The 24,465-nt window shown below is 66.3% G+C and overlaps 6 protein-coding genes across 6 annotated transcripts; 3 read left to right on the forward strand and 3 right to left on the reverse strand.

Annotated features, from left to right (window-relative positions):
* Nucleotides 1-349: 349 nt before the first annotated feature.
* CHLNCDRAFT_133710 (hypothetical protein) lies at nt 350-699 on the forward strand (the record flags this gene model as incomplete). The annotated part of the gene is made up of 2 exons (XM_005847468.1): nt 350-441; nt 621-699. 2 exons carry the CDS (start codon nt 350-352, stop codon nt 697-699), a joined length of 171 nt encoding a protein of 56 aa, XP_005847530.1.
* A 349-nt stretch (nt 700-1,048) lies between these two features.
* CHLNCDRAFT_52216 (hypothetical protein) lies at nt 1,049-4,654 on the reverse strand (the record flags this gene model as incomplete). The annotated part of the gene is made up of 14 exons (XM_005847641.1): nt 1,049-1,111; nt 1,301-1,423; nt 1,645-1,779; nt 2,000-2,145; nt 2,276-2,399; nt 2,586-2,655; nt 2,829-2,899; nt 3,096-3,201; nt 3,422-3,489; nt 3,659-3,749; nt 3,893-4,005; nt 4,153-4,182; nt 4,316-4,509; nt 4,642-4,654. 14 exons carry the CDS (start codon nt 4,652-4,654, stop codon nt 1,049-1,051), a joined length of 1,347 nt encoding a protein of 448 aa, XP_005847703.1.
* Nucleotides 4,655-4,883: 229 nt separating this feature from the next.
* CHLNCDRAFT_57806 (hypothetical protein) lies at nt 4,884-13,895 on the forward strand. Its single transcript, XM_005847469.1, has 17 exons — nt 4,884-5,315; nt 5,436-6,225; nt 6,350-6,531; nt 6,702-6,835; nt 7,350-7,474; nt 7,694-7,866; nt 8,024-8,672; nt 8,897-9,120; nt 9,240-9,439; nt 9,594-9,697; nt 9,814-9,968; nt 10,136-10,209; nt 10,363-10,469; nt 10,644-11,279; nt 11,889-12,006; nt 12,147-12,286; nt 12,474-13,895. The coding sequence occupies exons 1-17, from the start codon at nt 4,930-4,932 to the stop codon at nt 13,374-13,376; spliced, it is 5,100 nt and encodes a 1,699-aa protein (XP_005847531.1). The 5' UTR covers nt 4,884-4,929; the 3' UTR covers nt 13,377-13,895.
* A 143-nt stretch (nt 13,896-14,038) lies between these two features.
* CHLNCDRAFT_52218 (hypothetical protein) lies at nt 14,039-15,390 on the reverse strand (the record flags this gene model as incomplete). The annotated part of the gene is made up of 5 exons (XM_005847642.1): nt 14,039-14,137; nt 14,359-14,439; nt 14,614-14,756; nt 14,874-14,994; nt 15,238-15,390. 5 exons carry the CDS (start codon nt 15,388-15,390, stop codon nt 14,039-14,041), a joined length of 597 nt encoding a protein of 198 aa, XP_005847704.1.
* A 283-nt stretch (nt 15,391-15,673) lies between these two features.
* Nucleotides 15,674-19,623, forward strand: CHLNCDRAFT_48800 (hypothetical protein; the record flags this gene model as incomplete). Its single annotated transcript, XM_005847470.1, has 15 exons — nt 15,674-15,829; nt 15,958-16,053; nt 16,251-16,341; nt 16,579-16,673; nt 16,918-17,004; nt 17,157-17,227; nt 17,440-17,533; nt 17,686-17,763; nt 17,933-18,001; nt 18,192-18,257; nt 18,450-18,551; nt 18,710-18,808; nt 19,106-19,189; nt 19,321-19,409; nt 19,566-19,623. 15 exons carry the CDS (start codon nt 15,674-15,676, stop codon nt 19,621-19,623), a joined length of 1,335 nt encoding a protein of 444 aa, XP_005847532.1.
* A 249-nt stretch (nt 19,624-19,872) lies between these two features.
* On the reverse strand, nt 19,873-23,266 carry CHLNCDRAFT_133715 (hypothetical protein; the record flags this gene model as incomplete). The annotated part of the gene is made up of 6 exons (XM_005847643.1): nt 19,873-20,658; nt 20,779-20,799; nt 20,908-21,351; nt 22,076-22,672; nt 22,832-23,005; nt 23,228-23,266. The coding sequence occupies 6 exons, from the start codon at nt 23,264-23,266 to the stop codon at nt 19,873-19,875; spliced, it is 2,061 nt and encodes a 686-aa protein (XP_005847705.1).
* Between the last annotated feature and the right edge of the window lie 1,199 nt (nt 23,267-24,465).

Genomic DNA, 24,465 nt, shown 5'->3' on the forward strand with positions numbered 1-24,465 from the left:
CTAAACCCTAAACCCTAAACCCTAAACCCTAAACCCTAAACCCTAAACCCTAAACCCTAAACCCTAAACCCTAAACCCTAAACCCTAAACCCTAAACCCTAAACCCTAAACCCTAAACCCTAAACCCTAAACCCTAAACCCTAAACCCTAAACCCTAAACCCTAAACCCTAAACCCTAAACCCTAAACCCTAAACCCTAAACCCTAAACCCTAAACCCTAAACCCTAAACCCTAAACCCTAAACCCTAAACCCTAAAAAAACCCTGGAAACCCTAAACCCTAAAAAAACCCTAAACCCTAAAAAAACCCTAAAAACCCTAAAAAACGCCGGCCTGCCCTCCGCCTGTAGATGCCCACCTTTGCGACGCAGCGGCAGCTGGCCAACCACGCGGGCGAGCCGCTGCTGTTTGAGGTGCAGCTGCTGCGGGTGGGCGGCGTCAAGTGAGGCCGCTTGCCCCCCAGATCTCAGTCAATGCCGCATTTCCATTTCTGTTGTGACACTGTCCACCATTCCTCGCGAGGCCTGAGCGCTGGTGCCCTAGCGGATGGTAACGGCGGCGGGGGAGACGCATTTGCTTCCAGGCACCTTCTTCCACCTTCTGTGCCGCCGGTGCTTGCAGCCTGCCACGGCGCAGCCAGCCGGCACAAAACCAGCAGCAGCAGCCTATGTGCGGCTGCCTCAGGAGCGGGCCTTGCTGAACAGTCACAGTTTGCGGTGTTGCATGAATGCAGGGCAGGAGACACACAATGCGGATGGGATGGATATGAGAGATAGCAGGGCAGAGGATCAACGCATGCATGCGGTCAACAAAAAGAACAGCACTCACGGAAACAGGAAAAGGAGGAGAAGCAGGGCGCCACTAATAATCGTTGGGTTGGCTGGCGCATCAGCAGTCCAGCCCCAGCCCCAGCAAGTGCCGCTGGCAATGGCCAGGCCGGCGCCGCTTCCGCCGCAGCCGCGGCTGGACCGGCAGCGCAGCTACCGCTGTCGCCCCGTGGCGGGACTCTGCCCCGCAGCTAGCCGGGGCTCACGCTTGTCTCTGCCCACTCAGAACAACTCCTTGTTCCACTTGTGGCCGCGGTTTTTCGCCAGGGTGCGCAGGCGCAGCGCCTGCAGCGGGGCACGGCCAGGCCGAAGGGTGTGGGTGAGTAGGGCAGGCAATGGGCCAGGTGTCTGCCCTCGCTCCCACAAACATGTCCCGCCCTCCCCAGAGCCGCGTCCGTCAGCTCGATTGCGCAGAGCACCGCCGGGCTGGGGTGGCAGCAGGCGGCGCGTCAGGCGCAGCAGCACCACCCTCACCTGCAGCTTGATGAAGCCGGCCGCGTCCTTCTGGTCGTACGCGCCGCCATCATCCTCAAAGCTGCTGATCTTGTCGTCGTACAGGCTGTAGGGGCTCTTGCGCCCCACAACCACCACGTTGCCCTGCAGCAGCGGCAGCAGTCGGCGGCTGGGTCAGGCGTCGACGGAGCTGAGACGTTGTGGTTGACGGGCCAGCTCGCGTAGGCTGTGTCGTGTGCTGCCCAACCAGAGCACACACGACTGCCACAAACAAACACGCACAGCCTCCACCCCAGCTCCCACCACCACACACGCACACAAGTACGCACAGCCTCCACCCCGCCTCCCACCGCAGCGCCACCCACCTTGTACAGCTTCACCCGCACCGTGCCCGCCACAAACTGCTGCGTGCGGTCGATGGCGTCCTGCAGCGCGAGGCGCTCGGGGGAGAACCAGAAGCCGTTGTACACCAGCTCCGCGTACTTGGGCATGAGGTCATCCTGCGGTACATGGGTGCGGCACAGGCATTACAAGGCGTAAGGGAAAGGAGCATGGACTGCTGCTGGAGCACTAGTAGGACCTTTCTGGCGGGCGGGTGGTGCGGGAATCAGCAAGTGGAGAAGGCCGTAGATGCCGATGATCCTTGGCGGCAGCAGCCCCGCCGCTCTGTTACCACTCACACCCACACAGCGCCCCCGCTACCAGCCCGCCCAATCCCACCTTGAGGTGCGCCTCGCCGCGGTCCAGGCAGATTGACTCCATGGCGCGCCGCGCGCCCAGCAGGATGGTGCCGCCGGGCGTCTCGTACACGCCCCGCGACTTCATGCCCACGAAGCGCGACTCCACAATGTCCACGCGCCCGATGCCTGCGGCGCAGGGGACGGGCGGATGCAAGCGTGGGTGTTGGAGGGAGGGTGGGAGAGGTGAAGGACAGAGAGGGAGAGGAGAGGAGAGGAGCCACGGCGCCCCAGCCCCGCCCGACGTTTCCCCGCCCACCATTCTCGCCGCCCAGGCGGTTGAGCTCTGTCAGGATTGTGGCGGGGGACATGCGGGTGCCGTTGATGGCCACCGGGTCGCCCTTCTCAAACTCAATCTCGATGTAGGTGGGCTTGTCTGGGGCCTGGGCAGCGGGGGACAGGGAGGGGGAGGCGGGCGGGGGTCGACAGAGGAAGGCATCGAGCCTTGGGGCAGCCCATCGTCTGAAAGTGATGCCTCGGGTGAGTAGCACCCCGGCCAGTGGCCACGCCTGGCAGCAGCCCGCGAGGCAGCTGCAAGGAAGGCAACACCCAGGGGCAGGGGCGCGCACCTGCTCAGGGCTGACTGAGCGGGTGAACATCGTCTCGCTGGGCTCGATCCAGGGATCCTCCAGCGCATTGCTGCAGGCAGGGGCGGGGAGGGGCCTGGGCTGAAGCAACGGGAGGCGGAGGCTGAACTGACACGGCGGATCACAAGCGAGGCTTGGGGCTGGGGATTCAGGAATGGGCGGTGCCCGGAGAAGTGGGCCCACAGGCAGACGTGCCAGCTGTACGGGCGGCTGGCGCCAGCTCACCCCTCATACGAGATGTGCAGCAGGTTGGCGTCCATCGAGAAGGGGGGCTCGTTGCGCTTGCCGGCGGGCACCTGCAAGACGGTGATGAGCAGGCAGGGGCGGGTCAGCGCCAGCTGCGGCGCCACGGAACTCCCAACTGCTCCGTCATCAACCTGCCCCGCGGCCCGCGTCCTCCCCACATAGTAGCTGTACCGCATCCCTGGCCCAGCCACAAGCAACCACGCGCCACCACCACCACCACCACCCACATGCCACCAGCGCACCCACCGCAATGCCGTGCTGCTCAGCGTAGGCGATGAGCTTGGTGCGGGAGTTGAGGTCCCACTCGCGCCACGGGGCAATGACCTTGATGTCAGGCTTCAGGCCGTAGTAGCTGCAGGGTGCAAGGCGAGGGGAGGTGTGCGGGCAGCCGGAGGAGCAGCGGCAGGGATGCCCCCAGGCATGCCCCAGATGCCGTGTGTGTATAGCATGCCCGGCCGTGCAGGCGCGATGGAGCGCCACAGGCGGCCCTACTGCTGCACCGCAGCAGCCTCTTGCTGTCTTTCACGCCACATGTTGCTGCTGCTGCTTGCCCAGCCGGCGGGCCGCCTCACCCCAGCTCAAAGCGCACTTGGTCGTTGCCCTTGCCGGTGGCACCGTGCGACACGGCATCGGCGCCCACCTGCAGTAAGCCCCAACCAGCAGCGCGGTGGGCAGCAGCGTGGTCCAGCCAACCTCACCAACACACGCTGCCACAGCACAGCACAGGACCATCGAGCGGCCCTCTGGCGCAGCCCTGGCCCGCCAGCCTCCCAGCCGTTACCAGGCTTCCCAGCCTGTCCAGGCCGCACCTCCAGCGCGATCTCGATCTGGCGCTTGGCGATGAGCGGGCGGGCGATGGAGGTGCCCAGCAGGTAGGTGCCCTCGTACAGCGAGTTGGCCCTGTGGTACGGCAGGGCCGGTACGGGCTGCCTCAGCAGGTCAGAAGCATGAGGTGCGCAGCGCGAAAGAAGCTGAGGTGCTGGCAGCACAGCACAGCAAGGTGCCAGCCTGCCCAGCGTCCTGCGCACGCACATAACACGCACCTGAACATGGGGAACACAAAGTCGCCCACAAACTCCTCCCGCAGGTCGTCAATGTAGATCTCCTTGACGCCCGCCGCCTCCGCCTTCTGCCGCGCAGGCTCCAGCTCCTCCCCCTGAGCGGCGGCAAGGGCGGGGTGGGTGCACCTAGTTTGGTAGGGTGGGAAGAGTGTCCAGAGGGAGCTGGCGTTGAGCGGATGCACCGATCATGGCTGGCGCGCCATTCCTGCGCTGCCTCCTCCCCTGGCAGTGGGTGTGCTCACCTGGCCCAGGTCGGCGGTGAAGGTGACCACCTGCGCACGCCGACAAAGGTTTGATCGATCAACCGGGGGTGCATGCCACGGCATAGGGAGGGTACAGGCAGCAGCGGCAGGGCGGCTGCACTGGAGCGCCGGTGGCGGCGGCGGGGGGCAAAACCACGCTCACCTCGCAATCGTACGTGTCCTGCAGCCACTTGAGGATCACGGAGGTGTCCAGGCCGCCGCTATAGGCCAGCACCACCTTCTTGACCGAGCCCTTGCTGGCGCTGCATGCCACGACCCGAGGCCGGCTGGCCCGGGCGGCGGCGCACCGGGCCTGCACCCGGTTGCCGCCCAGCACCGCCTTCTGGGTCGCAACGCCTGCAGGGGAGGCACGGCAGCGGCTAGGGCATTGCGGGGCGGCGCATGTGCGATGGGGCGCTCCGTGCACGTCCAAAGGCTCTAGCGGACTCCGATGCGCATGTTTGGGTGATTGCAAGGCCTCCACCTCACCGGTGGTCACCATTACTTGTGAACTGAAGAGTGTGGGCCAAATCAGGGGCTGGGGATCAGGGGACAGGCGGGAGGCACTGCACTGCGCAGGGTTTAATCAGTTCAAGCCTAAGCAGAGAAGAGCGGCAGCGACGAGGACACGTGGCATGTTGCTTTCTTTTTGCTACAAAATTTGAACAGTGGCGGCGCAGATTGTGGATGTAGAACGCATCCCGTGATCATCCGCGTCTTCAGACCCTGCAGGGGAACCCCGTCGTCAACCTCCGCCAGCGACAGTTGTATCTGCAGATGGTGGCGACGCGCGCCGCCATCCAGGCAGCCGCATCTGCAAGCGAAACGACAGCCGACTCGTTGTGGAGATCAGTGCTGTCCAATAACCCGGCCAGTCTGATCCATCTCCTGCAAGCGCGCGGCGGCAGCCAAGCAGCGGCGGCGCTTCGCGGCCCCGGCGCCCTGACGCTGTTTCACGCAGCAGTGATGGGCCGCTGCGTGGAGGCAATGCTGCTGCTCTGCACGGCAGGCGTGCCCCTGGATGCTGTGCTGGAGGAATGCGAGGACAGCATGCTGGCCCTCAAGCTCTTCCTCATCGATCGAGGCATCCAGCTGACCCCCCGCCAGCTCAACCGAGTGCTTCGTGACGGCGCAGGCTGCACGCCGCTGATCCTGGCTGCCCGGTAAGGTTGCAGTGCACGCAGGCAGTGTGCGGCACACGGTGCACCAGATGCTTGGCCGGCCCCTGCCATGCCTTGCCCTTGCCTTACCTTTGGCGCCTGACTCGCTCGCTGCCCCCGCAGCATGGTGTACCAGGAGGCGCTGCAGCAGCTGCTGGAGCTGGGTGCCGACCCGAATGCCGGCACCCACTACCAGCACCCCATCCGCGCCCTACCGCTTTCTGACAGCCTGCAAGATCCCCGGGCGGCGACCAACATCCAGCTGGTCAAGCTGCTACTGCGATACGGCGCCGACCCCCTGAAAGCGAATTTCATGTTCTCATCCTATGTGGTGGGGAACGCATGCTTCGAGCACCTGGAGCAGCAGCGGCAGGCGGGGGCGCCGCTGCAGGTGCGCTGCAAGTTGCAGGCGATGAATGTGGTGGGAGGGGCGGCGCGGCGCGGCCTGATGGCGCTGCTCCTCCATTTCATCCCAATTCTGGAGTCACTCTTCGAGGTTGGGCCAGATGGCCACACGCTTGTAGCCCATCCTTGGGACGACTGGCGACTCAACGACATCCTCATGGAAGCCAGCCACGGCGCCGCTCCCGGCGCCACCCTGCCGCCACTGCTGGCAAGCCGGGTGCCTTTTGACCTGGCATTCACTGACTCCATCGGCTGCACGCTTTTGGAGAGGGCTGCCATGCGTCGTGGTGCTGCTGTTTCTGTACCGCTGCTGCACCGGGCGGGGGCACCACTCAATGCAGAGACGCTGTTAGTGGTGGTGCAGCGCTTACAGAGCTCTTCTACAGAGGCGTTGGCAGGGCTGTTGGCGTGCGCGCCGCTGCCAGCTGTGGACACAAGCCGTGTCGCTCTTGAGCTGAGATGGCTGACCAGCTTTAGCTGCCCTGTGCACCGAGCGCTGCATGCTGCGGTGAGTGGCAGCACGTCGCATGCAATGCACTGTGGCATAGCAGCACACATGTTTGCTGCACCTGCCCTTGCTTTGCCAGTGTCTGCAGCGACTGTAGATGTGTTTCTAACCGCTGCTCCTGCAGATCAGGCATCTGGCCTGTGGGCGGATCGGCGGGTGGGAGTATTACCGCGAGTGCCTGTGGGATGCCATGCGGGTGTTGGAGCTCCTGGCGGGCGCTGGCTACCGTCCGACAAAGTATAGCATTGAGGAGGTACAGCAGGTGCTGCCGGATTTATCTCGCTACAACGAACCGGGCATGTCGAGGTGGGTGGATAGGGCAGTGGCTGGCAATATGTTTGTGGTAGCTGGCAGGGCACTCCACTTGATCCAAAACATTCAAGCAGGGTTGGCGATAGCATTGCGCTGCCTGCCTGGCATTCTTATTTGAGTGGAGTTATATACTTGACTGGCGTGCACACCATGCTGCTGTGCAGGCTGATTTTCATTGCGGCAGGCGGCGTCTGGAGCCGCTCCACCCATTGCCACTGGCTGGCTGTCTTCAAGGCGGTGACACGCACCCTGCTGCTGGCGGCGCACCGCACTGCGCCCGCCAGCAGCAGCAGGTCTGGTGGGCGGCAACGTGCCAAGACGGGTGGCGGCAGTGGCAGCAGTGCGCCCGGGCTTGCTCAACGGAGCAGAGAAAGCCCGAGCTGCGTCCTCGCAGCGCTGCCAGCAGATGTGCTGGTGCGGGTGATTGAGCTGGCGGCGGCACCAATGTCTTCATGGGTGTGTAGAGTAGTTTGAAAGCGTGCTGATGAATAACACTGTGCACAGAACAGCTTTCGTTTTCGGACACGCGTGTGGAACTTGCCGGCGCCGCCTCCCGCACACCACCACCACACTCCATGGCGCCTTCCTCTTTGCTTTCGAGTTATGGAATGCATGTAAACCTGCTGGAAACATGCCCCCTGCAACCGCTAGCGCTCGATTGGCCATGTAGCAGGGTGCGCAACGAAGGATGCTGGTCCACCTCCCCGCGCTGCCGTTTGACCGCGCCTTTCCAATTGCATCACTTTTGGTGGCCGCGCGCCCTCTGCGCCCTCAATTTGCCCTGCTCTCCCACCCCGAGTCTGCTAGTGCAGACCCTGACCGCCTGTTTATGAGCAGTGCGCTCGAGGCAATCAGCAGCAAGCTTGAGCGGCAGGAGGACCTGAGCGACAGCGACTTTTGGCGGTTCTTGGAGGGCCTGGATCGTCGCCCCAGCAAGGTGGGGCAGCGAGAGCTGGGGCGGGCACCGGGAGTGCCCCTGCTGGCTGCGCGATCGGCCTGCCATCCGCGCGGCAGCGGGCCCCTGCTGGCCCCTGGCACCCGCCAAACCAGCCGCCGCGCTGCCACGCAGTCCCCAGCCAGTTCGACTTCGATTGCTCGGCCGGCGCCCTCGGCGCAATCCCCCTCTGATGGCGCTATGAATCTTGTGCGGCGGCAGGCGGAGATCAGGGTCAGCGAGGAGCAGTTCCAGCCCACCAGCTTTGTGCTGCAGCAGGGCGGGACTCTCCTCATCACCGTGCGAAGCGGCCCGCCGCAGAGCTTCAGGATCGGGAGGGACGAGGAGGACGTGTTTGAGACGCCCGCAATCCCCGCAGGCAGCTCCTACACCTGGTGCGCCGCCGCCGCCACCGCCGCTTGCCGCCGCTTGCCCTCGTTGCCCATGCTGCCCTGCCGCACCACGGCCCTCAATGCCGCAATTGGACTGTCTCATTTTCAGCATGGCCCCAGCTCTACACCAAGTGCTGCTGATGCTGCTGCCTGCCTGCAGGACGCCGGCAGAGGCGGGGCTGTTTGCGGTGCGCAGCGAGGTCTACCCCCATCTGTGCTCCGCGGTCAAGGTTGTGAAGCGGGAGGAGGCGCTGGCGGCGGCAGGGCCAACTTCTAGAGCCGCGGCGGCCGCTAGCAGCCACAGCGCAGCCGCACCAGGCTTCCCCCGCAGCGGCAGCGGCAGCATGTCATTGGACGTCGAAGAGTTCATCCGCTTCCCGCTGCTCGGGCCGCGGCCGGGTATGCCTATGGCAGCCCTGAATAGCGACAGCGCCGCCGGCGAGCTGGCCAGCCGCAGCCAGGGCACACAGACTAGCAGCAGCCGCGTCAGCCGGCAGAAGAGCACTGCTGGGGCAGGCGCCGGCGGCCCCGGCCTGGTGCTGGGCCGCTTTGCGCAGCCACCGGACTCACGCCCCAGCAGCGCCAGCAGCACAGCAGAGGGCAGCAGCGAGGGGGAGGAGGCGGCAGCTGGTGTCCAGGAGGACAGCCTTCTAGACTCGCCGCCGGAGAGCGGGCTGCGCCGCCGTGGCCGCTCGACCAGCCAGGCAGCCGACGCGGCGCTGCCGGCGCCTAGTATAACAGCCATGCCGCCACGCCAGTCGGCAGCACTAGATACCTTTTCGGCGCTCTCGAACTCCAATGGATCCGGGGTGCGTGGCCACTTGTTTGTAGCACCGCATGCAAAGTTCTCATTCGGCGGCCATGGGCCCATGTGTTCTGCACTGATGAGAGTGACTGCTCACCTTCTGACCTGCGCATGTGTTCATTGCCACTACTGCTCTGTATGCTCCCTGTTGCCTTCCCTCCCTGCCGCCATTGACTGCTGACTGGGCGCCGCCCCCATGGCTGTGCTGCCGCGCCTGCCTTACCGCAGAGCTCCCCTCGTAGCGGCAGCGGCAGCGGCAGCGAGCGCAGCGCCGCGTCGGCGCCGCTCTACGTGCAGCGGCGAGTGCCCGGTGGGATGCTGTCCACCACCCACGCCTTCAGCATGTCCCGAGGCGGCAGCGGCGGCTTCAGCGACAGCCGCAGCAGCGAGGAGACGCAGCCGCTGCTGTACAGCGTGGGCCCCACCCGCACGCCTCACCTGCAGTCAGCCAGGTGCGCGGGCCAGCAAAGCGCATGCGGCCTGCACACACGTCCCTGCCTCTGCTCTCTGCTGCAGTGCGTCCTCCGCCGCACCCAACTGCTCCTTTCCCCATCTCTGCTCCCTGCCGCAGCTACGGCAGCAGCTACCATGCCTACCCACGGTCCGATGCCGGCGCGGGCGGCCAGGCCGAGCCGCGGACGCCTCATTTCCACAAGTGCCCTCGCTGCCGCAAAGAGTTCTTGTCAACCATCAACCAGCGCCGCTGCATCAGCTCCCACCTGGGCGCCAGCGGCACACGCGGCGGCGCGCACAGCAGCGGCGGCGTGCCAGGTGGGCGGCGCCTGGTGCCGCTCACCAGCACCGGCTGAGTGTCAGCCGGCACGCTGCACTCCACCAGCGTGCCGGCTGCCGGGCGTGGCAGTGCCTGTCTTGATTGTTCGCGGCCTGCAACTCCCTCCGTGCCCGCTGCGCATGCCGCCTGCAGACTCCAAGCAGCTGGCTGAGTTCTGGGACAGGCTGGGTGAGGGGGAGAAGCGGGAGGTGATGGACCTGAGCAGCGAGCCCAACAGCGAGCACATTGTACGCCAGGTGCGCCAAACGAGCCGCACGCGGCGCTTGGCTTGAGCTTCTTACCGCAGCCCTGCACTCAGCCTGCTGCGCGACTTCTGCGCTGACAGTGTATCGCATCCCTTTGGCCTGTGCAGCTGGAGGCGCAGCTGCTGCACCGCAAGCGTGACGGCCAGCTGGAGGGGCTGAGCAAGGAGCAGCGGCGGCTGCACACCGCCGGCAAGATGCTGCACCAGTTCTGCACCGGCACTGCCTCGGGCGGCAGCACCTTCACCGGCTCTAACCTCGTCAGGTGCGACCCTCTGCCAGGAGCACGTGTCAGGCATGATTGCAGCTCGCTGTGGCAGCCTTGAGGTTGTGCGACAGCGGTCAAGAGCGGAGGGGTTGCTGCTGCCGCTGGCGTGTTCAGGCTGTGCCCCACTCAAGCATGCTGCACCGCTGTGCCGCTGCGCCTTGCAGCGTGCTGAGCCAGGTCAGCGAGGGGACATTCCTGTGCGGCAGCCACACCATCAACCGGGCCGAGTTCTCCGCTGGTGCGCACCACCTGTACTGCACTGCGGTACCTCTCGCCCCCAGACCACGCCCTGCATGGAAGGGCGAGATCTGTGCGTCCAGCCTGGTCACCTTGCCCGTCCTGAAGGTGGCCAGCCGACCTGGATGCCTGCCATTCCCCGCATGCTGTGCAGGCGACAACCTGGAGGCAGGGCTGGGGGCGCTGGTGACCAAGCGCCTGGTTGAGGCTCATCTGCGGGCCAAGCAGCGCGATGCCGAGCGGCTGCAGCGGGAGCTGGAGGTGCGGGCTGGGTGGATCTCTGCTGCCGCGGCCCGCTGCCTGTCTTGTGCTGGTGGGCAGAGCCAGTGTCTGCTGCCACTCCTGTGTGTTTGCGTGCCTGCTGCCACTGCCCATAGTGAATCTGTGCTCGCTTGATCTTCCCCTGCTTCCCCTGCCATCCTTGTGCGCCCGCAGGACCAGGAAGCGGCCCAGGTGGCGCAGAAGGGCAAGCAGCAGCAGCAGGGCGGCAGCACGCAGCAGCATGCGGCGGCTGCAGGTGGCAAGAAGAAGGCAAAAGCCAAGGGCAAGGGCAAGGTTGCGGCGCCTGGCAAGCACGCCACCTCCAGCAAGCCAGCGACGGCTGCGGCCTCTGAAGCCAGCTCAGATGCAGATGCTGGCGAGGTGGCTTCCGCCGTCGCAGCCACAGCAGCAGCACAGCCTGTTGAGGCAGCGCACGCGCAGCAGCAGCAGCCCACAGCAAACGGCAAGGCGGCACCAGTGCGGGCGCTGTCGCCGCCTGCTGGTGGCAGCCGCTATGGCAGCAGCCCGCAGCGGCCCTCTGCCACTACCAGCAGCTTCACAAACTTTCTGTTTGCAGCAGAGGATGCGGCAGCAGAGGAGGAGGAGGAGGGGGAGCCAGTTGAGCTTGAGAACGGCTGGCGCACCGCCAGCAGCCGCCCCTCCTCCCGCGCCTCTCGTGGCGAGGCTCCGCCCAAGGCCAATGGCACCCTGCACGCAGCGCCCGCCGCAGCCAAGGGCAGCAGCGCTGTGCGGGCCGCACGCAGCAGCAGCGGCAGCGCTCTGCCTGCCGCTGAGCGGCCACCTCCCAAGGTAGCGGCTGAACGCTCTAGCAGTGCTTCGACGGCACCCACCGCAGCGCCCGTTAGGGCTGCTTCACAGCAGCGCTCGACGGCAGCAGCAGCAGGGCCGCCGACAAATGGAAAGCTGGCAGCAGGAGCAGCAACGGCGGCTCCCCAGCCAGCAGCCGGTAGCAAGGTCTCACTGGCGCACCAAGATGGCTTTCCTGCGCTGCCGGCAGCAGCAGCAGGCGGCAAGCCCGTGCCCGCTGCACCGCCAGCAGCAGCGCCTGCTGCCGGCAACGGTGCTGCGCCAGCCTTTAGCTATGCAGCAGCTGCCGCCCAGACACAGAAAGAGACGGGCAAGCCAACGGCGGCAAAGCCTGAGGCTGCGCCTGCCCCCAAGCAGCAGGCAAAGCAGCTGGCACCAGTTCCGGCACCCCACAGCCAAGGGCAGCAGCCGAAGTCCTGGCCTGTGCCCGCCACTGCTGCCAAGCCACAGGCTGGCACCGCGGTCGCAGCTGGCACACCACTACCGACTGCGCCTGCCGTTGCAGCGCAGGAACCGCAGCTTGCACCAGCAGCAACAGCACCTGAGGCGCCCGCAGGCGCCGCTGCAGAGCCACCTGCCGCCGCCACACAGGAGCCAGCCAAGCCTGCCACCGCCGCCGCCAGTGAGGCCGCAGCTGGAGGCCACGCTGCGGCAGAGGGAGCTGAGGCTCGGCGCTGTGCATCCGTCACGCCCCCAATCTCGGATGCAGGTGGGCTGGTCATTTGCTGCAGCATGGTGTTGTGCACGCCAAACACGAGCTGTGCACAGTGAGCTCACCTGGCAGGTTCGCCAACCTGATTGGTTGCTGCTTGCCCTGATAGTCACTTCTCTGTCTGCCTATGTGTGCAGGCTCGCCGCCCCCTGCCGCACTGCTGCCGCTGCCGGTGGGCGGCTACCCTGTGCCGGGCTGGGTGGGGCCCGACGGCGCTGTGATGCCGCCGCCGGTGGGATACTACTGGCCCGTGATGGCGCCGCCTCAGGGCATGCAGGTGGGCATGGAGGGGGGTCGTGTGTGTGTGGGCAAGCTGTGTGGGCAAGCGTGCCCACTGCTCGCTGTGCCTGCCTGTGTCGTCAAGCACGCCCCCTCATGCTGCTCAGGATCAGTGCTGTTCATTTGTCTCATAGTGTTCTCTCTCCTCATTTGCACTGTCCCCTGGCTTGCCGTGTGTGCCGCAGTTTGGGAGCATGGACATGCAAGATGTGCCGCCCTCAGGGCCCTTCCCTCCTTTCCACCCAGCCTTCTACCACCCAGCCCCCTACCCGCTGCCCCCCGGCCACCCGGGCGCCCCAGCCGGCATGCCCATGCCGCCGCACCCACACATGGCTTATTGCGAGGGCCCCCTGCCGCCCTTCCCGCCCGGCATGCCCATGCCACTGCCACCAGAGGCAGCCGAGGAGCTGGCGGCGGCGGCGGCTGAGGCCGAGGCAGCGGCCGCAGTGCAGTGGTCAGAGGATGGCACACAGCGAGCTGCCGAGGAGCAGGAGGAGGCTGAGGAGGCTGCACAGCCTTCAGCAACGCTGGAGGACTCGGCTGGCCCCAAGCCTGAGCAGCAGGCAGCTCTGGAGCAGCAGGGCAGCAGCGGCGGCGGCTTCCTCGCCATGCTGCAGGCAGCATGCGGCGCGCCTCCTCCTGGCTCCCAGCCTGCAGCGGCTGCTGGCAGTCGCAAGCGCCCACAGCGCCAAGGCCCAACCTTTGATGCCGCCGCTGCGGCTGCCGAGTTCGAGCGCCGCTGGCGGTCGGCGGCGCCCAAACTGGCTGCCGCTCTGCCGCCCGCTAGCAAGGCAGCAGGCCACCAGCTTCGCGCCGTCTCTGCCGTCCAGGCTGCTGCCCTGGCGCCACGCAGCAGCAGCAGCAGCCCTGCAAGCCTGATTGCTGGCAAGGGCCTCCCGGCTGTTGCGGTCAAGTCTGGCGGCCCCGCATCCGCCGGCGGCAGCGGTAGGAACAGCCCCGCTGGCGGCGCCGGCAGCGTGGTTGTTGCTGTGCGGGCGTGGTCAACCGATGACAGCGCCAGTGACAGCGTGCCGCGCTGGAAGATCCAATCCGGCATCCAGGGCCAGCAGCCGCAGCTGCAGCAATAGCACCACCCGCAGCAAACAGCACTAGTCTCAGCTCAGCAGTAGCAGCAGTTCAGACAGTTGCCGCTGCCCGACCCAACACGCCTTTTGCACAGCCCCTCTCCCCCTCTTTTTGACAGCGCACCCACATTTATGCAGCAGGAATATCAGCAGCCTGCCGCGGGCAAGCCACAGTGGCTTGCTGCGGCGGCACCGCTCGCCTGCCCCTTGGGACCAAGCATGCACGATTTTATCTGGCTGGGGGCATCGGCCAGACCTCAGTGGCGGCCATCGGAATCTAGCAAGACCCCGTTCTGAAGAGCTTTGTGACCATGCCTCTTCAACCCTCCTGCCTCTCCCCTCCTGCCTCTTCTCCTCAGCCCTCTGCACATAGCACAGCTCTGCAATGAACACGCCTAACCGCACTTCCCGCCATGCGCAGCCAGGCACAGCCGCACCGACCTTGCTCTACTCTGCCACGCATTCCTTCCTTTACTGTGTTCCCATGCGACCCTATCCATCTGTAATTTACTTGGTTTAGAAGTAACGGGAAGCAGCATGAATCTACTTGGTTCAACAACAGTGAAAGGGGGAGAAGCGGAGAGGGTGTGCAAGCAGTTGAGAGAAGTGCAGTGCGCAAGGAAAAAGCTGACAGGCGTCGGGCCATCCGCCGACTCATGCCAACATCACAAGTCGTACCCCACCCGCCACTCCCCGTTGGGATGGAATGTCAGTGACCAGCAGTTCTCCTGAAGCCGTGCATAGGGTTTGGGGTCGCCAACGCCCTGCAGGCCGGCAGCACAGGCGGCAGCACAGTCAAAACCTCCGCCACGTCCACGCCGCAGCAACCCTAGCCTGTGTTCAGCTGCCACGAAAGCAGCCCAACACCAGCGTGCTACAGCTCAACACAGTTGCAGCTGCCGCCAGCAGCGGCCATCACCAGACAGCCAAACCAACCAGCCGGCAGGCCCAGCCGACTCGCCTGCTGGGTCAGCGGCGCCCGCACCCCCGCCGTGAGGCGCACGTCTTGGTCGTCGGTGAATCGGAAGATGGCATGGCTGAGCCGCGCGTGCAGCTCGCCGCCCCACTGCACAACATAGCAGCCGGCCAGGCGCGAGGGCCGTCAGCAGGCGAGGCCGGTGCCCGAGGCAGCATGCACGGCGCAAAGCACGCCGGGGCCTGCACCCAAAATCAACCGCTGTGCAGCAAAGCACTCGGCCAGCACCCTGCCCTGCTCTGACCCGTGCTGCACTGCCCCTACCTTCTCCGAGCGCAGGTTGTAGTCGTAGTTGGCCCCCAGGCTGGCCTGTGTGTAGTTGCGCAGCAGCAGGCGGTTGCGCACCACTTCCTGGCTGCGCTGCACCTGCACCCGCTTCTTGGCGCTCAGCGACAGCAGCAGGTCGTCTGCAGGGAGGGGTGGCAGCGAGGTAGAAGCAGTGGGGAGCCAGGAGGGTCAACAGCTATAGGCGGCGGCAGCCCGTGCAGCAGGCAAGGCGACTGGCCGGGATGTAGGGAGCCCACCTGCCGACATCTTCTGGCCGCCCACGCCCGCCGCCTTGACCCCCAGGCCGAGCCGCAGCCGCAGGTCTGGCTGGTACACCTCGTTGGGTTTGTAGACCGCCAGCTTGCCCACGCGGAAGAACTGCAGCGGGTGGCGGGCGTCGAGGGAGGCAACATGGGGCAGAGGAGGAGCATCGAGGGAGGCGACACGAGGCAGAGGACAAGGCAGGGGACGAGACCGGGATTCCCTGACCCACATCGACGTGCTGTGTGGCGAGTTCAACACGGCAAATACAGCAAAACGGCCAGCAACTGCAGCCCTCCAGAGAAATGGCGGACGGGGCATGCAACGCTGGCGGGAGCGGCGAGTGCGGCGCCGCCGCACCTTGTTGAGCGCGCCCTGCAGCTCCGCGTTGCACGACACGGTGTTCAGGAGTCCCTTGACCTTGAGCTCCACCCCGCTGTCGTGCTGGAAGAGCTTCTTGAAGGAGATGCCGAGCTGCCGCTCCCGGCTACCCAGCACAAGCGCCGACTCCATCCCGGGAAGTCGGAGCGCCTTCAGGTCCTTTGGCAGGGTCTGCGGCGATCAGAGGCTTTGCTACACCGACACACTGTAGGTGATGGCTTGGGGAGGTCACTCTGGCGGGCTTCTGGCGTGAGCAATATATGCCAACAGCAGCCCAGTACACGATGCAGGCGGTTGCGCCGCCCGATGCGGCACGGATCGCAAGAAACCAGCCCGCTTTCTTTTTCGCCCGCCGCTTTGACTGCATGGCGCCTGGCGGCGCCCAGCAGGTCGTGAATTGTGAAATGCAAGCACCATGAGGATCGAGGAGGTGGCCAGCACCACCAAGACGCAGCGCGTCTCCACGCATACGCACATCAAGGGGCTGGGCCTGCAGGAGGATGGCACCGCGGTGCAGATGGCTGCGGGGTTCGTGGGGCAGGAGAACGCGCGCGAGGCGGCGGGCATCGTGGTGGACATGATCAGGCGAGCGGCGGCGGGCTGCGGCCGGCGGCAGCGCAGTGGCCGCTGCCCTTGCCCTGCGGTGCAGCAACAATCAAGACTCTGTGCTGAGCAATCGGCCGTGTTGGATGCAGGCAGAAGAAGTTTGCGGGGCGGGCGCTGCTGATGACGGGCGCGCCCGGCACCGGCAAGACCGCTCTTGCCCTGGGCATTGCACAGGAGCTGGGCACCAAGGTGAGGCTTGCCTGGCTGGCTGCTTGCCTCTGGGTGAAGCGCGGCAGCTGCTGGACGGCTGCAGCACTTCCTGGTAGCCACGCCCTCCTACCCTGTCCGCTGCCTGCTGCCTGCTGCCTGCATGTCTGCCCTGTACTGACGCTGCCGCTGCTGCTGCTGCTGCTGCCGCCCTTTGCCACGCCTGCCCTGCCCGGCAGGTCCCCTTCTGCCCCATGGTGGGCTCTGAGGTGTACAGCTCCGAGGTGAAGAAGACTGAAGTGCTCATGGAGAACTTCCGGAGAGCCATCGGTGGGTGGCGCCCCGTGCAGGGGCGGCTCCCCATGCGCGTGCTGGGCTGCTGGCTGGGCCGCTGCCCAGGCTCGGGGGGCAGGGGGCACACCTGTGCCTGTGCCTGTGCGCGCAGGAAGCAGACCGCTGGCATGGAGGCGTGCAGCGCGATGATGAGGCCGCCGCGAGGCCACAGGAGGCATCCAGCAGCTCCCCAAGGTTGTGAGCTGTGCCATGTCATGCTGCCGCTGCCTGCAGGGCTGCGCATCAAGGAGACCAAGGAGGTGTATGAGGGGGAGGTGACGGAGCTGACGCCGGTGGAGACAGAGAACCCGGGGGGCGGCTACGGCAAGGTGTGCGGCAGGGCGGAGGGTGGTGGCAGGAGCAGCTGCCAGGGTAGTGTGGGCGTCCCTTGCGGGCTGCAGGGCGTTGTGGGACCGAGGCCGCCGCGCCGCTCTGCAGCAGCTGCGACGTGGTCAGGCCCCCCTGAGCTGCCGGCTGCAGCAGGCGGGGTTCATAACAGAACCTGCAACCACCCAGTCTGGCGCCTGCCACCCTCTGACTGCCTCCTCCAACGCCCCTGCCTGCCCAGCGCAGGTGGTGAGCCATGTGGTGATTGGGCTGAAGACGGTGAAGGGCACCAAGCAGCTGAAGCTGGACCCGGCCATCTACGACAGCCTGCAGGTATGGTACCGCATGTACCGCTGTGCTCTCACCACCGTTCATGGCCCTGGCATGTGCTGCGCCCCCCGCCGTCTTTACCTCCCGCCGGGGAGGCTGCCGTCTCCCTTGTTTTGTCACCTTGCTTGCTGCCACCTCGGCATTGCCCACCGCAGAAGGAGAAGGTGGCAGCGGGGGATGTGATCTACATTGAGGCCAACAGCGGCTCCGTGAAGCGGGTGGGAAGGTGAGGGGGCGCCCCCGCCGCCAGACGCCTGCCATGGGGAGGAGCCTGCCTCCTGCATGCATGCACCGAGCCCCTGCCAGGCCAGACACAGCGCTCACAAATAAAGGCAGTCCCAGCTGCGCGTGTCGCTGCCATGTGCATGCTGCTGCGTGGCCTGCTTGGCTGTGCATGCTGTGGCCGACCACCACATTTGTTCCTGCTGCCCCTCCCAGGTGCGACGCCTATGCCACCGAGTTCGACCTGGAGGCCGAGGAGTACGTGCCGCTGCCCAAGGGCGACGTGCACAAGCGCAAGGAGGTGGTGCAGGTGCGCTGGGCGGTGGCGTGGGTGTGCATGTCGGTACAAGTCGCTTGCACACGGTGTGGGGCGGGCGGGTAAAACCGTGGAGCGGGCGGCGCGGGCGGGGCCCAGCTGCGCGCCCGTCGGCTGAGCACGGTGCCTGCCGTGCCCGTGTGCAGGACGTGACGCTGCACGACCTGGATGCGGCCAACGCGCGGCCGCAGGGCGGGCAGGACATCCTGTCCATGATGGGGCAGGTGCGGCGAACAGAACAGCCGCAGGCGTGGCAGCCCTTGTGCGGCGGGAGACAGGAGGTGGTGGAGCGGCGCAGCGGGTCGCCTCGCCGACGCCCATGTCGCTTGCCACTCGCCTGTCGACTGCCGCTTGCCCTCCCCCCTGGCCCCCGGTGCACCTGCCTCCCCGCAGCTGCTCAAGCCCAAGAAGACAGAGATAACGGACAAGCTGCGGCAAGAGATCAACAAGGCGTGTTTGGGGGTGCTGGCTGGCCGGGCCTCCTGTGTGGTGAAAGGGTGGCAGTGGTGCATGCGGCATCCGGGTGTGCCTGCGGGGAGGCTGCAGCGCCGCGTTCTGGGGTGCGGACACCCCTGCTGCATCTGCTCTGGGCGTACAACCGTACCTGCATGGCCGCCCCCTGCCCACGCCTTCTTCCCGCCCTCCTGCGCAGGTGGTCAACCGCTACATCGACCAGGGGGTGGCGGAGCTGGTGCCCGGGGTGCTGTTCATCGACGAGGTGCGGGAGAGGGGATGGGTGTGCCCTTGTGTGGCGAGCAGAGCAGGCTGCTGTGTCCAGGGGGTGCCGCGGGGCTGGTGGCAGCAGCTGGCAGGAGGGCATGCCCTGCCCTCCACCTTTCCATCACCACAGCCGCCAACACAACCACCACCAGCACCCTCACCATTTGTGTGTCGCCCTCCTGCCACGTAGGTGCACATGCTGGACATCGAGTGCTTCACCTACCTGAATCGGGCGCTGGAGTCGAGCCTGGCGCCCATCGTGGTGCTGGCAACCAACCGGGGGCTGTGCGAGGTGGGTGGGCTGGGCTGGGCTGGACTGGGCTGGGCTGGACTGGGCTGGGCTGGGCTGGGCTTGGGACATTACGTTTTGGTCGCACACGCGCACACAGACACACAAAAACCACACTACACAGTCGCCCATTCAGTACACACACCCCGCCGCCCCTGCAGGTGCGCGGCACCGACATGCTGTCCCCGCACGGCGTCCCGATCGACCTGCTGGACCGCCTGGTTATCATCCGCACCCAGCCGTACACGCTGGAGGAGACGGTGCAGATCCTAGCCATACGGGCGCAGGCGAGTGGCGGCCAGCGAAGCCGGGCAGCCGGCGCGGCCTGACGGTTGCCGCAAGGGGGAGCTGGCGGCAGCGGGGGCAGTCGGGATCGGCGGGTGGGGCAGGCACAGGCAGCCGGGGCAGCCGGGGTGCAGGGCAGGGGCCCAGGAGGCTCCAGCCATCGCGCAGCTGGGGCCCGCCGCGGCGTCCCTGCTCCCGCGCTCCTCCCGCACACGCGCTGAGGCCTGACGCACCGTGCTGCCTGCTCACGCTGCGCTGCCTGGCGGCTGCAGGTGGAGGGCATAGCGCTGGATGAGGACAGCTTGACGTACCTGGGGGAGATAGGGGAGGAGACGTCGCTGCGGCACGCGGTTCAGGTGGGGATGAAGGGGACACAGGCTGAGCGCCCGCCTGCAGTGCGCTTCTTGCACTGTTGCTGCCCGCTCGCCTGCCCACCTGCCTGCCTGCGCTGTTCGAGCCGCCGTGCTCTGTTCCTGCCCCGCTACAGCTAATGACGCCGGCGGCGGTGCTGTCGCGGACAAACGGACGAGAGGGGATTGCGCGGGGGGATGTGGAGGAGGTGCACACGCTGTTCAGGTGCGGCGTGGCTGCTGGACCGCAGCTGGGCAGGCAGCCAGGAGGCAGGCAGCATCCATCAGCACTGGCAGGAGCAGACGGGTGCCAGGCGTGCACTTGCTGCAGCCCCACTGCCCCAAGCGCCCACGTGCACACACCACGCTGCCTCCCCTGCAGGGACGCCAAGTTCTCGGCGCGGTTGCTGATGGAGCAGGCAGACAAATATCTCACATGAGAGCGGCTGGCAGCAGCAGCAGCAGCAGCAGCAGCGGTAGCAGCAAGGCAGGCCTGCGCTCAGCCATCGTGACCCTTGCCACCAAGCCCACTGCAGTGCTGCATGCAGCATCTCGCTGTGTAATCCATCCCGCAAGCAGCAGCTTGGGCAAAGAAGTTGGTGTTACAACTGGGCTGGTGTTGTGGTACAAGGAGATGACAGACATGTCTTGGGGGCTGCCTGCCTGCCTGCCTGCCTGCCACCGCCGCTCTAGCTGATGGCGCGCTCCACAGTCTGTAGCATGCGGTCCACCTGTGATAGCAGATCGTCCAGGGGGCCGGAGGCTCCTGCCGCGGCCTCCGCTGCGCTGCCGCCACTGCCACCGTGCGGTAGCAAGGCGCCGGCGCCCGACTGGAAACTCTGCTCGTGACGGAAGCCGCTGCCGCTGCCGCTGCGCCTGCGGCTGCCACGGTCGCGGGTAGAGCCGCCGCTGTGGCCGCCCAGGCCGGCATGGTGACCCCCCTCCAGTGTTAGCGGCAGCAGGCTGGCTGCATCGTAGAGAGGCGTGCCGCGCGGCCGCCGCGACTGCCCAGCCGACTGCGGACGCCCCATGGTGCCCGTGCCGGACTCCCCCAGCGGCCAGTATGGGCCCTCCCGGCTGTTGGGGCGCGGGGCAAATGGCGTGGTCCGAGCGCTGCGTTGCTGCTGCTGCTGCTGCTTGGCGGCGGTGCGGGGCCGGCTGGCGGCCGCCGGTGCGGGCACCTGCTCGCCGGCGGCGCCCCACGGCCAGCGCTGCCGCTGCGATGGCTGCTTGGCTGTGCCCTGCGCAGCGGCCCGGCTAGCAGCGGCAGCAGCGGCTGCTGCGCTGCCGCGGCTGCTGGTGCGGGGCAGTGTGTAGGTCATCACTTCAGGCTCCAAACCGCCAAGCATGCTGTCTGCAGTGCCAGGGCAGCCCACGCCCAGCCGGCTGCTTGCCCTTCGGCCAGCGGCGGTGCCCACAATTCGGCTGCTGGCAGGCCTGCCGCCTGGCTGCTGCAGCTGCGCCGGCGGCGCAGTCTGTGGCAACCGAGGAGTGCCTGCCAGGGAGGCGACCGGTGTGCCGGACAAGCTGCCACCAGGCGTGTCGCTGCCGCTGCTGGGAGGCGGGGCCCAATGGGAGCTTGTGCGAGGCCTCACCGCGCCGTAGTCTGGTAGCTTCTGCAGCATGGGAGAGAACACAGCGGCACTCAACAAAAGCATGCTCAGCGAAGCGCCGAACATGCTGCAAACCAGAATACTGCACCAGCCACAAACGTATGGAGCCACAGGCGCTGCATAATGCAGAGCGCTTGCCTGCATGGGAATCATCTGGCTGCGCCGCCGCAGGAATGGCTTCGGCTGCCGCGCCGGCTGCTCGCCTCCCTGGTCCTGCTGCTGCTGGGCTGGCCCCTGCTCCGCATGCTCCCCTGACACAGTGCTTGCTGCCTCGACATGGATGGCCAGCTGCTGAGGGGCCGGATGGCTCGTGACTGCATCAGCCGCGGCTGCTGCGTTGGCAGCGTCAGGCAGCCCAAGCTGCACAGACCCAGGCATGACAGCGGTGCTGCTGGCACCTCCACCGCCTGGCTGCTGCTCGTGCAGGTGCTGCTGCAAGCGCCGCTGCTTGAGCCGCAGCAGCGCCTGAGCCCGGCTGCTGGCCGTGGTCGGGCGCTCCACAGCGACATGCACCGCTGGTGCAGCAGCAGCAGGTGTGTCCAGCGCTGCAGGCTGCTGCGGCGCAGTAGAAGGGCGGGAATCGGCGGCAGGCGCGCCTGCTGCTGGTCCAGCGAGGGTTCCTGGCGGCTCCCCTGCTGCTGGCGGCTCTCGAGGCGGGCTCGATGCCTCGACTGCGAGGGGTATTGCAGTCGAGGCATCGAGGCAGCGCGCCACAGCGGCTGCATCACTGCTGCCAGGCTCGGCTGCTGCCAAGTCTGCTGCCACCACTACTGCAGTTGGTGCTGCTGCTGCTGCTGGCAGTGGCGGCGAGGGCAACAAATCAGGGCTGGCAGCTTGGTCAAATGCAAGGCGCAGCGGACGGAGGTCGGTGGGCGATGCGCCTCCAGGCCCTGTAAGCAGCAGCCAAAGAGTATGGACTGGAGGGGCGCGCAAGGAACGATATGGGCGCTGGACAGACCTTCTGCAAAGAAGCAGGCAGCCAGTTATGCACAACAGCACACCACCTACCCAGCATATGCTGGTTGGGAGCGCTTTCTGGTGAACAAGGGAGGCCGGCCTGCTGCTCTGCCGCCACAGGGTGACATGCGGCGCCTGCCGCCGTGCTGCTGCTGTCATTGCTGCTGCTGCCCGGCTCCGAGCCCGGCAGCCCTGCTGCTTGTAAATGGGCAGCCGGCCCCGGCGGTGCAGTCAGCAGCTCCAGCGCCTCCGACAGATGCGGGAGCGGGCTGGGGGCCTGCCGCAGCCCTGCACTGGCTGGCAAGTGCTGTGCCGCGGCCACGGGCAGCGCTTTGTTGGGGCTGGCAATGAGGACTTTGTCGCCCTCCTCTGATACGTAAGACCCCAGGCTGCCGCCGCTGCAGTACACTGCCGATACTGCAGCCTGCTGCTGGTACTGCTCATCCGGAGGAGTCTCCGGCACCGACTCCTCTTCTCCTTCGGGATGCTGCACCAGCTGCTGCTGCTGCTGTTGCTGCTGCTGCTGCCGGTCCAGGCTCCCCGCAAGCTGCCGCAGCTGGTGCACCAGGTGCGGGGCTGCTGCAACTGTAGTCGCCTGCCGCTCCTGCTGCGGTTGCACTGGCTGCTGCTGAGGCGGCTCTTCCTGCTCTTTGAGAAGCTGCTCTTGCTGCTCTGGCTGCGGCTGGTGCTGCTGCTGCAGGCCCAGCCGCAGCGGGCAGAAGCGCTCCTGGAAGAGCTGGGCCGCAAAGCGCTGGTAGCTGTCCAAGGGCTGCTCCTGTGTGCTATCACCGCCAGTGCTGCGTGCAGCGCCAGAGGCGGCGTCCATGGCGATTTGCTTGGCCTGCTGCGCCCCCGACGCTTTTCCACGGCAGGAGGCTGCTGCGGCGACAGAGGAGCTGCTGCGGCTGCGGCGGTACTGCTGCAGGCGGTCAGCGGTAAGCGGCGGCAGCCGGCCACGTGCACCACCAGCCACCGCCGACGACATGCTATTCGGCAGCAGAGTGGGTGACCCTCCAGCGCTCCCCGCAAGCCTTTGCCTGCCTCTGCCGGCTGGCTGCAGCAACGGCGAGCCGGGCACGCTGCAGCTGGGGCCGGCGCCGGGCGGCAGCGGGCTGCCGGGGTCGGTGGCGCGGCGGCGGCTGGGCGATGCTGCTGCCGCATGCGTCACAACCAGTGCCTGCGCCTCTAGGTCGGCAAACTGCTCGGCCATGCGGACAAGTGCTCCCGACAGGTCGCGGCTCTGGCGCACTGCCTGCAGAGGACCAGCAAATGGGTGGAGCGTTCAGTGCTGCACGGTGGCGGCTGGCGGGGGAGGCGCGAGCGGCGGCACCGCCAGGTTGAGTGGGCCGCCTATGGCACATGTGCGATTGTTCAAGCTCTCTGGCATCCAGGCAAGGCATGTGTGCCTTCCTCAGTCGTGAATGGAACCCAAGCAAGTGATCGCCGCTGGCCCCTCCTCCCGGCTCCCGCTCACCGACGAGGGGCAGGGGCTGCGCGCGGAATCAGGCTGCATGCTGCAGCGAGCTGGTCCGCCGCGTCTTGAGAGGGGGTCCTGAGGACCGAGTCCACGTTGAGTGGCGAGCTTGAATAGGCAGGGGAACGCACCAATGTGAAAAGATCGAAGGGCAAGAAGCGCTGGAAACGATCCAGCGGCCGTGTATAACGAGCCCACTCAAACCGTGCCAGGTGGCGGCGGAGGGAGGCGGCGCCCACAGCCACACGACCATCGCTTTTGCTCCATGGCCGTGCGTCAGCTTGCAGTGAACGAGATGAAGGGCAAGTTTACAGGTGGCAAGGCTAACAACGATTGGTGGTACTCTTGGGGGAGGGAAGGTCATGCTGGCCTGTAGGTTTGTGAGCGACGGGAGCGGTGCGCAGGAGAGTGAAGCGGTGCGGGGCAGAGCGTTGCGGCTATTTGTGTGCAGGTTGGGCGCCGTTTGTCATCCACAGCCATTTGCATGAGTGCATGGCAATCACTTCCTGCCTGCACATGTGAAGATACGGCCCGACGGGGTGTGCGCTGCGGGCGGAGCGCGGCCAGCTGACGGCATATCTGCCCTGTCTGTGGGGCACAGTGGTTCTCTTTCCTCTGTTGCAGCTTGCTTGTACAACTGCGTGTACATGTAATGACATTACTCTGCTTGTTGATAGAGACTGGTCAGGCGCCGGTCGTGGAGGCGGCGGCGGCACGCTGGGCCCTGCTGTGCCAGGCCACGTGCTAGGAGAGCTCATCTTTGCTGATGCGTGCATCTTGATGGGCGTGCAATGTCGCAGGCGGACATCAAGGCGGGCAGGCAGTTTGGGGGAGCCCAGGACGGGGAGTTCAGGTCCAGCCTGCTCGAGGCCAAGCGCACCCGGCTGGAGCCCGCGCTGTGGGCCGAGATACGCGCAGCTTTCTACGGCCAGCCCGACCCCTATGTCGCCACCGCCGCCCTGGCGGTGCTCGGGAGCGGCGGCGCCGACCACCGCCAGCGCCGGGCCTTGCTCAGCTGGCTGCGGCGGCGCCCAGAGGACCCTGCATCGGCTGTCACGATCAATGACGTGGAGCAAGAGTTTCAGCGGCAGTATGCCAAGTATGCCGCCACCCTTGAACGCCAAGCTGCTGGTGGGTGGGTTGAGCGGAGCGCCTCCCTCTTTGCATGTGTGTTCTGAACACGGTCTGCGGACCCGGAACCAGCTCAATAGGCCCTGACCGCATCCTGCTGGTGTCGC

Source organism: Chlorella variabilis (genome assembly GCF_000147415.1).
Source record: "Chlorella variabilis unplaced genomic scaffold CHLNCscaffold_10, whole genome shotgun sequence".
NCBI lineage: Eukaryota > Viridiplantae > Chlorophyta > Trebouxiophyceae > Chlorellales > Chlorellaceae > Chlorella > Chlorella variabilis.

Excerpts from the sequence above, each read along its gene's own strand:
- CHLNCDRAFT_57806 (XM_005847469.1), top strand. The coding sequence starts at position 4,930 with ATGGTGGCGACGCGCGCCGCCATCCAGGCAGCCGCATCTGCAAGCGAA. Across the intron at positions 6,226-6,349 it reads ACCGAGCGCTGCATGCTGCG|ATCAGGCATCTGGCCTGTGG; the intron begins GTGAGTGGCAGC and ends CTGCTCCTGCAG. Across the intron at positions 7,475-7,693 it reads TGGATCGTCGCCCCAGCAAG|GCGGAGATCAGGGTCAGCGA; the intron begins GTGGGGCAGCGA and ends GTGCGGCGGCAG.